Source organism: Eupeodes corollae, chromosome 1 (assembly GCF_945859685.1).
Source record: "Eupeodes corollae chromosome 1, idEupCoro1.1, whole genome shotgun sequence".
Lineage (NCBI taxonomy): Eukaryota > Metazoa > Arthropoda > Insecta > Diptera > Syrphidae > Eupeodes > Eupeodes corollae.
The window spans coordinates 172,192,182-172,202,889 of NC_079147.1; the positions used below are offsets into that span (position 1 = coordinate 172,192,182).

At 34.3% G+C, this 10,708-nt stretch overlaps 1 protein-coding gene across 1 annotated transcript; it reads right to left on the bottom strand.

Moving 5' to 3' along the window:
- Positions 1-549: 549 nt before the first annotated feature.
- LOC129947050 (uncharacterized) lies at positions 550-2,112 on the bottom strand. The gene is made up of 2 exons (XM_056057490.1): positions 1,841-2,112; positions 550-1,768 (listed from the first exon to the last, which is right to left on the bottom strand). Exons 1-2 carry the CDS (start codon positions 2,110-2,112, stop codon positions 550-552), a joined length of 1,491 nt encoding a protein of 496 aa, XP_055913465.1.
- Between the last annotated feature and the right edge of the window lie 8,596 nt (positions 2,113-10,708).

Below are 10,708 nucleotides of genomic sequence, written 5' to 3' on the forward strand. Positions count from 1 at the left end.
ACGTTTTTCAGCTCTTGGTTTATATGTTTTGACTTCTTCTACAGTAACTACCTGATGTTCTATGGTACGTCGTATATTTTTAGATTTTATGACAATACTTTCTTCAGAATCTTCTTGTATAGAAGAATTTAAAACCGCTTCTTTTATTGAATCGAAATTAATTTTTTGGGAAGATTCATAATTGAGGAAGATACCCTTCACTTTACAGACAGTGTGTTCTTTTTTATCCTTTGTGCTGTATACTTTGTAAGAATAATTTTTTGGTCCACCACTTACAAATTCGGTAATGTAACTTCCTTGACCATAGCAATCCAGTTCGTTTGTCATATCACCGATAAAGTCTCCAGTAGGTGGATCGAATTCTCCTTGACGACAAACATAAATAACGGAATCTGTGTCGTAGTACAAAACTCTTTCCTGAAGTTTTTCTAAGTAGCTATATAATTTCAGGCGAGCTTGAGTTGTGGTATATGCGGCAATAGAAACATTAACAGTTGATAGAGTTTCAACTGCTTCTTCTTTCATTTCGAAGCTTATCACAATATTGTTTTAATTAATTGGTAGAATTTTTGAAACTTCTATAGATGGATGAGTAAGCAAATTAAACGAATCTGAAGGATTATTAATAATACAGGTTTTTTGTTGATTTTCTCTTTGTCCAAATTTACCCCAAAAAGAATTTAAAATCAGCTTGGCAAGTGATCTCTTGCCAGGATTATCTGTTATTTCGGAGTATTCTAACTTGATTTTTTCCTTCTCGAGAAAATCCGTAATATATTTGTTTTTATCCTTTTCAGATAAACATATATTTGGCCAACCTGAAGCTTCTTGCTTTATTTTAAGGTATTTATTCATCATCGAGGTAAATAATCCTTCAGTACCTGCAGTAGGGTTATATTGGATTACATCGTATTCCCAAATTTCCATTATAGTTAGTAGCTTATAACCCATTTCAATAGCTTTTACTACTTCGTCAATCACCCATGTTCCTAACAAGGCCCTCTGATCATCAGAATGGGTACAAACTCTTTCCTTAGTTTTTTCACTGCTGCAGGTTCTACACAATGAAAACATTAGTTTATTGTTCTGTTTTTGGGGTAAGACAGGGTGAAATAAGTTTTCTGGTGGTAGAATTTTACATTTAATGAGTCCATTGATACCATCAAGTTGCATATTAGAGCAAATATCATCATTACTTGTATGAACTTTTGGATGTCCAACTAGAAACTTCCCATTTTTACATACCCAGGGGTATAGTGAACATACATCAATGTATTTTATTTGCTCACCTTCCTTACACTTGTAGTAATTAAATGTATTCCCAGTTATTCCTCCAAAGAAACCATCTCGTGGATTTAACGGGGCATTCTGTACAAGTGGGTGATTGTTTATGAAATTTAACTCTTCATCTTTTAGAAAACTAAGTTGGGTCTCAAATTCACAACTCCACTTTTCGATCACTTCATAATTAAACGATCTCAAACGTGCTGTTTTGGCCAACGTTCTCTCGTATCTGTAATTCAACGTATCGTGTTGTTCTTTATCAGATAGAGGTTCGTCTCGTTTATGTTTAAGACAAGCAGGATGACCGTGATAGTAGCAACCATGAAACTCAAAAACTTGTTTATTTTCTTCGCAGAAACCATCGACTTTAACTCCGTTAATTATGGCTTCACGTCCTTTAGCAGCATGTTTTATGTTGATTTTTCGACTTTGCTCTTCCAAAATCAACCACTTAATTGCTTCCGTTGACTGATTATCGACGCACCTGATATTGAGAAAAAACACATTTGTTTTAACATTTATTTTAGATATTGTATTCATTTAAATAACAATTTACCTGTATCCATTTTTGGGTATTAACCCAATAGTGTTCGACTGTAGAAAATTTCTTCGGTACACCAGATTGCATGAAGAAGCTATAGTCGTAGCTTCTAAGAATGGCTCAATATTACTTTCAATGAGAAAAAAACGTCTGAACTTTAGACAAGCCTCAGTCAGGATATTGACATCGCTGATGCAATACTCCAAAAGTTCACGTTGGAGTTCAAAAATGTCGTTTTTATGTTCTCCGTACCATTTTAGAAATACTTCAAGTTCTTCTGCTTTCATAGTATTCGGACTGTAGAATTCTAAGGCTGGTAACTTCCCGACATAGTTTCTATTTCCTCTTGTATTGAACAAATGAGGAAAATATCCTTTTTTCAATTCCGACGATAGCTGGAAGGTTTTCGGCAGCTTAGAGAGAGCCATCGGGAAATAATTTAAGGAATCTATAAACTTAATATTTCCTATTATCATTAATATTATTTTACTGCCTCGCATGATTAATTCCGGACTTAAATTTGTTTCATTCAGTATATAATTTAATATAAATTGATGGTCATAAGATTGTCCGTTATGTGCTAATACAATGACGTTTTTAAATTTTTGTCGAACATTCAGAATATGTTTTAAGAATTTTGGGATAATGTTTCCTTCTTCTTCTTCTTCAGATTCCTGAACAACGTTCAATGAATGCCCACACTTATTATAAAAGGCCAAATGCGGGATATCAAAACATTCATAACACTTTTGTCTAAAAACGCACAAGTTAGGTTCATGTATTTTCACCTGAGTATTATAAGTATCATCTGCAATAGATATGATTTTTTCACCGATAACTCTCTCTTGACGACTCTCTAAATCATAAAAAATGTAAAGAGTGTCTTTACATCTAGGTAATCTACTATCGGGAAGTATATAGCACAAATGATCTGCTTCCACGCTTCCTACATAATTTACAGTAGTATTCGCCACAGATATGAGTTCGATTGCCACTATATGTTTTTAAACATAGTATGCATCTTTTGACTTGTTCACAAATATTGTTTCCTTTTGAGTTGCCTGCCTTGTGTTTGTCGAAACAGTTTTTCCCTCTAAAATTTCGATTACAATCTACACAATTAATTTCTTTTGCAATTTTCGGGCACGGAGGTGTGTTTTGACATTGTGGACATGTTTTATGACACCTATGTTTGCTCTTCATATTGTAGGGTACATGGCAATCTTCGCAATAATAACTGCAACAGAATGCAGCAGTTAAGGACGTTATTAAATTGAAGTGATTATTATGGTAGATTAAATTGATTTTTTTTTTCTCATCATTATCACCTTAAAATATGATATCACGCCCTTTTGTTCCGTGGTTATACACCGTTATTTTGTATTCCTTTAAATGTTGTTGGAATATTTTTAATTCTGGAATGCCACACCCTTCAGGGGGTATATTTATGTGTGCCTCATTAATTAGTTTTAAGGCATTCTTTGTCTGAATTTTCCCAATATCTCTTCTTATTGCGTTTTTGTTTAACACACTTTCTTTATTGGCATATACTTTGCCCACGACTAGCACTCGAGGCAAGCACAAGTTATCCGTATTGTGTACAGATACAATACCCTTTCTTTTGGAGCATTCCTTTTCAAAGGTGTTATGGATGATAGATCTTTTTCTTCCAGAACCTGAAGGGAGCTTCACAGATGTTATGCTTAGATTAAAATCATCAGTGCTCAGACCTGTAGAATTACTTTGGATGATTCTACTGACCATCTCCCAAATGTCGCTAAATTTAATGGCGGAACAGTCTTTAAAGTTGATCCACCCCGTTCGGTGGAAAAACTCTTTCCGCTAAAAGTTATTCCCACTTTATCAAGGGGATCCAGATCTTTTAAAGCATGTTTGAACATGCCGTTCAAACCTTCCCTTATCCAGGAAGTAGGCTCCTTATTTTCAGGAACAGGTTTTATTTTGAACTGGATTTTTCTTCCGTTCAAACCAAACCTTTTAATCCTCGTCACCATTTCGTCTATTATTTCAAATCGCTATATACAAATGGGTGAAAAAGAAAAGAGTGAAAGTTAACAAAAAAACCTTAATTGCTTGAAATAGAAGCGAGTAATAACAAAATATTGTCTTTCTTTCTCAATCCTTCCAAACAAACAAACAAGCAGGTATAGAAAAAAAAACTTTTAAAAATTTGTATTTAATTTTTTTTTTTATTTTTAACAAAAAACCTTTTTTTTTTTTTTAATACAAAGAGTTGTAAAATAAACTCTTCTGTGACTGCACAAAGTTATTCATTACCTCCTCCTCGTCTTTTTTATGATTGTTGGTGTTGTTATTATAGTTGTTGTTGTTACTGCTGCTGCTATTGCTTTCATTGATACTGTTGTTGTTGTTGATATTGCTGTCATCGCTGGTGCTACTTTCTTTTTCATGAAAGTCTATCTCAAATGTTGCTTCGTGAGGAGCTACGACCTCCAAACAAAGTTTAGGCAGCTCCCGTATTTCTTCCTCACCGAAGGACTGCACACCTTTTTGGTAAGAAGACGTAACACTCATTGAGTTCCAGACACAGCTGCTGTCCGTAGCGCGTGGTGCACTTCTTGGCACCCACAATCGCATATTTTTTTTTTAATGTCAGCTTCTTCATGCTGACCAATTGCTTGCTAACCATCCTGGAGTTCGCTTTTATTTTGTTCAAAATTGAAGACATTTTGTTTTTAATTTTTTTAATTTTTTTTTAAGATTAACCACTTGCTATTCTCTACTTTGTCAAGAGTGACTGAATTCAATAGTTGAATATGCCCTGATTTTATACTTACGAAAAAAGTATAGACATTGAGCTTAATGTCTATATGTGTTTTTTTTTTTTTGATAAAATGTTACTTTACCATTTTTTTTTTTAAGTCAAATGGATATTTGATTGCTACATTTGAAATTCTTTTAATTATTTCAAACCTCAATAATTCTGATAAAAACAGATAAAGTCAATATTTTATGAAATCACTTAGAACAAAATATAGAACGAATGAGCTTCCCACAAAAAAAAAAACAATATAATTCCCATGGATAATTGTTTTTTCTTTTTACATTCTTTAAAGTATTCTAACCCAAAGTATTTCTGATAAAAACAAAATAAAGACACATGTTCAATGTTTGTCTTTTTGTATTATAATTATTTTCTTTAATCTGTGAAATTCCCATACATATTTCTATGAAACCACAGTTTCTATTTATGACAAAATATAGAACAGCTGCGCGTTCGAAAAAATATGTTTTCATGGGACATTAGATTTTGTTTCTTTTTTTTACATTCTTTAAGTATTCTTACTAGAAAAAAAAAGAATGGAAGACTATATATGTATGTAGGCATATAAACCCATTAAACAAAATACAAACCACAAATTACAATGAATCATAAAAAACATATTGTGATAACACCATAACACATTTCTATAACTCACACTGGCACGCGCTCCTAACCGCAAAACATCAATACTGATAAGACATACACAACCACCACGACTCAAACACTACCTACAAAGGCTGCCGACCTCTTTGCCACGCGCTCATAACCACAAAAAATTCCCAGACTACAGTGCCCCCTCTCCTACTCATTTTGATTGGGTGGGAAATAGTTTTGAAAATACTACTTTTTCGGCAATGGGTTAGCCCACGATTTTCTCAAAAAACTGAAAAAAAATCATTTTTGAGATTTATGCATCAATTGAAAGGTGGGTCGATGCTCTGTATTTTAGTGAAAACCGCATCATGTTTGGAGGCTTGGTTGAGGAAATAGAGCAACCGAAAGATAATTTGTGATGAGCTGGGTCGAAATTCTGTAATTTTACTTTTTGACTAATTTTTTGGAAACGAGCGATCGTATAACATTTTGGTTTGCAGTTGTGGGTAGAGCATTTAAATACCTTTCTTTTGATGTGTATTTTGATTGGGTGGGAAATAGTTTTGAAAATACTACTTTTTTCGGCAAGGGTTAGCCCACGATTTTCTCGAAAAACTGAAAAAAAATCATTTTTGTGATTTATGCATCAATTGAAAGGTGGGTCGATGCTCTGTATTTTAGTGAAAACCGCATCATGTTTGGAGGCTTGGTTGAGGAAATAGAGCAACCGAAAGATAATTTGTGATGAGCTGGGTCGAAATTCTGTAATTTTACTTTTTGACTAATTTTTCGGAAACGAGCGATCGTATAACATTTTGGTTTGCAGTTGTGGGTAGAGCATTTAAATACCTTTCTTTTGATGTGCATTTTGATTGGGTGGGAAATAGATTTGAAAATGCTACTTTTTCGGCAATGGGTTAGCCCACGATTTTCTCGAAAAACTGAAAAAAAATCATTTTTGTGATTTATGCATCAATTGAAAGGTGGGTCGATGCTCTGTATTTTAGTGAAAACCGCATCATGTTTGGAGGCTTGGTTGAGGAAATAGAGCAACCGAAAGATAATTTGTGATGAGCTGGGTAGAAATTCTGTAATTTTACTTTTTGACTAATTTTTCGGAAAAGAGAGATCGTATAACATTTTGGTTTGCAGTTGTGGGTGGAGCATTTAAATACCTTTCTTTTGATGTTTATTTTGATTGGTTGGGAAATAATTTTGAAAATACTACTTTTTTCGGCAAGGGTTAGCCCACGATTTTCTCGAAAAACTGAAAAAAAATCATTTTTGTGATTTATGCATCAATTGAAAGGTGGGTCGATGCTCTGCATTTTAGTGAAAACCGCATCATGTTTGGAGGCTTGGTTGTGGAAATAGAGCAACCGAAAGATAATTTGTGATGAGCTGGGTCGAAATTCTGTAATTTTACTTTTTGACTAATTTTTCGGAAAAGAGAGATCGTATAACATTTTGGTTTGCAGTTGTGGGTAGAGCATTTAAATACCTTTCTTTTGATGTGCATTTTGATTGGGTGGGAAATAGTTTTGAAAATACTACTTTTTCGGCAATGGGTTAGCCCACGATTTTCTCGAAAAACTGAAAAAAATCATTTTTCTGATTCATGCATCAATTGAAAGGTGGGTCGATGCTCTGTATTTTAGTGAAAACCGCATCATGTTTGGAGGCTTGGTTGAGGAAATAGAGCAACCGAAAGATAATTTGTGATGAGCTGGGTCGAAATTCTGTAATTTTACTTTTTGACTAATTTTTCGGAAACGAGCGATCGTATAACATTTTGGTTTGCAGTTGTGGGTAGAGCATTTAAATACCTTTCTTTACATGTGCATTTTGATTGGGTGGGAAATAGTTTTGAAAATACTACTTTTTTCGGCAAGGGTTAGCCCACGATTTTCTCGAAAAACTGAAAAAAAATCATTTTTGTGATTTATGCATCAATTGAAAGGTGGGTCGATGATCTGTATTTTAGTGAAAACCGCATCATGTTTGGAGGCTTGGTTGAGGAAATAGAGCAACCGAAACATAATTTGTGATGAGCTGGGTCGAAATTCTGTAATTTTACTTTTTGACTAATTTTTCGGAAACGAGCGATCGTATAACATTTTGGTTTGCAGTTGTGGGTAGAGCATTTAAATACCTTTCTTTTGATGTGCATTTTGATTGGGTGGGAAATAGTTTTGAAAATACTACTTTTTTCGGCAAGGGTTAGCCCACGATTTTCTCGAAAAACTGAAAAAAAAATCATTTTTGTGATTTATGCATCAATTGAAAGGTGGGTCGATGCTCTGTATCTTAGTGAAAACCGCATCATGTTTGGAGGCTTGGTTGAGGAAATAGAGCAACCGAAAGATAATTTGTGATGAGCTGGGTCGAAATTCTGTAATTTTACTTTTTGACTAATTTTTCGGAAACGAGCGATCGTATAACATTTTGGTTTGCAGTTGTGGGTAGAGCATTTAAATACCTTTCTTTTGATGTGCATTTTGATTGGGTGGGAAATAGTTTTGAAAATACTACTTTTTTCGGCAAGGGTTAGCCCACGATTTTCTCGAAAAACTGAAAAAAAATCATTTTTGTGATTTATGCATCAATTGAAAGGTGGGTCGATGCTCTTTATTTTAGTGAAAACCGCATCATGTTTGGAGGCTTGGTTGAGGAAATAGAGCAACCGAAAGATAATTTGTGATGAGCTGGGTCGAAATTCTGTAATTTTACTTTTTGACTAATTTTTCGGAAACGAGCGATCGTATAACATTTTGGTTTGCAGTTGTGGGTAGAGCATTTAAATACCTTTCTTTTGATGTGTATTTTGATTGGTTGGGAAATAATTTTGAAAATACTATTTTTTTCTGTATCTTAGTGAAAACCGCATCATGTTTGGAGGCTTGGTTGAGGAAATAGAGCAACCGAAAGATAATTTGTGATGAGCTGGGTCGAAATTCTGTAATTTTACTTTTTGACTAATTTTTCGGAAACGAGCGATCGTATAACATTTTGGTTTGCAGTTGTGGGTAGAGCATTTAAATACCTTTCTTTTGATGTGTATTTTGATTGGTTGGGAAATAATTTTGAAAATACTATTTTTTTCGGCAAGGGTTAGCCCACGATTTTCTCGAAAAACTGAAAAAAAATCATTTTTGTGATTTATGCATCAATTGAAAGGTGGGTCGATGCTCTGTATTTTAGTGAAAACCGCATCATGTTTGGAGGCTTGGTTGAGGAAATAGAGCAACCGAAAGATAATTTGTGATGAGCTGGGTCGAAATTCTGTAATTTTACTTTTTGACTAATTTTTCGGAAAAGAGAGATCGTATAACATTTTGGTTTGCAGTTGTGGGTAGAGCATTTAAATACCTTTCTTTTGATGTGCATTTTGATTGGGTGGGAAATAGTTTTGAAAATACTACTTTTTCGGCAATGGGTTAGCCCACGATTTTCTCGAAAAACTGAAAAAAAATCATTTTTGAGATTTATGCATCAATTGAAAGGTGGGTCGATGCTCTGTATTTTAGTGACAACCGCATCACGTTTGGAGGCTTGGTTGAGGAAATAGAGCAACCGAAAGATAATTTGTGATGAGCTGGGTCGAAATTCTGTAATTTTACTTTTTGACTAATTTTTCGGAAACGAGCGATTGTATAACATTTTGGTTTGCAGTTGTGGGTAGAGCATTTAAATACCTTTCTTTTGATGTGCATTTTGATTGGGTGGGAAATAGTTTTGAAAATACTACTTTTTTCGGCAAGGGTTAGCCCACGATTTTCTCGAAAAACTGAAAAAAAATCATTTTTGTGATTTATGCATCAATTGAAAGGTGGTTCGATGCTCTGTATTTTAGTGAAAACCGCATCATGTTTGGAGGCTTGGTTGAGGAAATAGAGCAACCGAAAGATAATTTGTGATGAGCTGGGTCGAAATTCTGTAATTTTACTTTTTGACTAATTTTTCGGAAAAGAGAGATCGTATAACATTTTTGTTTGCAGTTGTGGGTAGAGCATTTAAATACCTTTCTTTTGATGTGCATTTTGATTGGGTGGGAAATAGTTTTGAAAATACTACTTTTTCGGCAAGGGTTAGCCCACGATTTTCTCGAAAAACTGAAAAAAAATCATTTTTGTGATTTATGCATCAATTGAAAGGTGGTTCGATGCTCTGTATTTTAGTGAAAACCGCATCATGTTTGGAGGCTTGGTTGAGGAAATAGAGCAACCGAAAGATAATTTGTGATGAGCTCGGTCGAAATTCTGTAATTTTACTTTTTGACTAATTTTTCGGAAACGAGCGATTGTATAACATTTTGGTTTGCAGTTGTGGGTAGAGCATTTAAATACCTTTCTTTTGATGTGCATTTTGATTGGGTGGGAAATAGTTTTGAAAATACTACTTTTTTCGGCAAGGGTTAGCCCACGATTTTCTCGAAAAACTGAAAAAAAAATCATTTTTGTGATTTATGCATCAATTGAAAGGTGGGTCGATGCTCTGTATTTTAGTGAAAACCGCATCATGTTTGGAGGCTTGGTTGAGGAAATAGAGCAACCGAAAGATAATTTGTGATGAGCTGGGTCGAAATTCTGTAATTTTACTTTTTGACTAATTTTTCGGAAACGAGCGATCGTATAACATTTTGGTTTGCAGTTGTGGGTAGAGCATTTAAATACCTTTCTTTTGATGTGCATTTTGATTGGGTGGGAAATAGTTTTGAAAATACTACTTTTTTCGGCAAGGGTTAGCCCACGATTTTCTCGAAAAACTGAAAAAAAATCATTTTTGAGATTTATGCATCAATTGAAAGGTGGGTCGATGCTCTGTATTTTAGTGAAAACCGCATCATGTTTGGAGGCTTGGTTGAGGAAATAGAGCAACCGAAAGATAATTTGTGATGAGCTGGGTCGAAATTCTGTAATTTTACTTTTTGACTAATTTTTCGGAAACGAGCGATCGTATAACATTTTGGTTTGCAGTTGTGGGTAGAGCATTTAAATACCTTTCTTTTGATGTGCATTTTGATTGGGTGGGAAATAGTTTTGAAAATACTACTTTTTTCGGCAAGGGTTAGCCCACGATTTTCTCGAAAAAATGAAAAAAAATCATTTTTGAGATTTATGCATCAATTGAAAGGTGGGTCGATGCTCTGTATTTTAGTGACAACCGCATCATGTTTGGAGGCTTGGTTGAGGAAATAGAGCAACCGAAAGATAATTTGTGATGAGCTGGGTCGAAATTCTGTAATTTTACTTTTTGACTAATTTTTCGGAAACGAGCGATCGTATAACATTTTGGTTTGCAGTTGTGGGTAGAGCATTTAAATACCTTTCTTTTGATGTGCATTTTGATTGGGTGGGAAATAGTTTTGAAAATACTACTTTTTTCGGCAAGGGTTAGCCCACGATTTTCTCGAAAAACTGAAAAAAAATCATTTTTGAGATTTATGCATCAATTGAAAGGTGGGTCGATGCTCTGTATTTTAG

What these genes read in the sequence shown, in the direction of transcription:
- LOC129947050 (XM_056057490.1), bottom strand. Translation starts at nt 2,112, where the DNA reads ATGAAAGCAGAAGAACTTGAAGTATTTCTAAAATGGTACGGAGAACAT. An exon ending in ATACCCAAAAATGGATACAG is followed by an intron (nt 1,769 to 1,840) that starts GTAAATTGTTAT and finishes TCTCAATATCAG; the next exon opens with GTGCGTCGATAATCAGTCAA.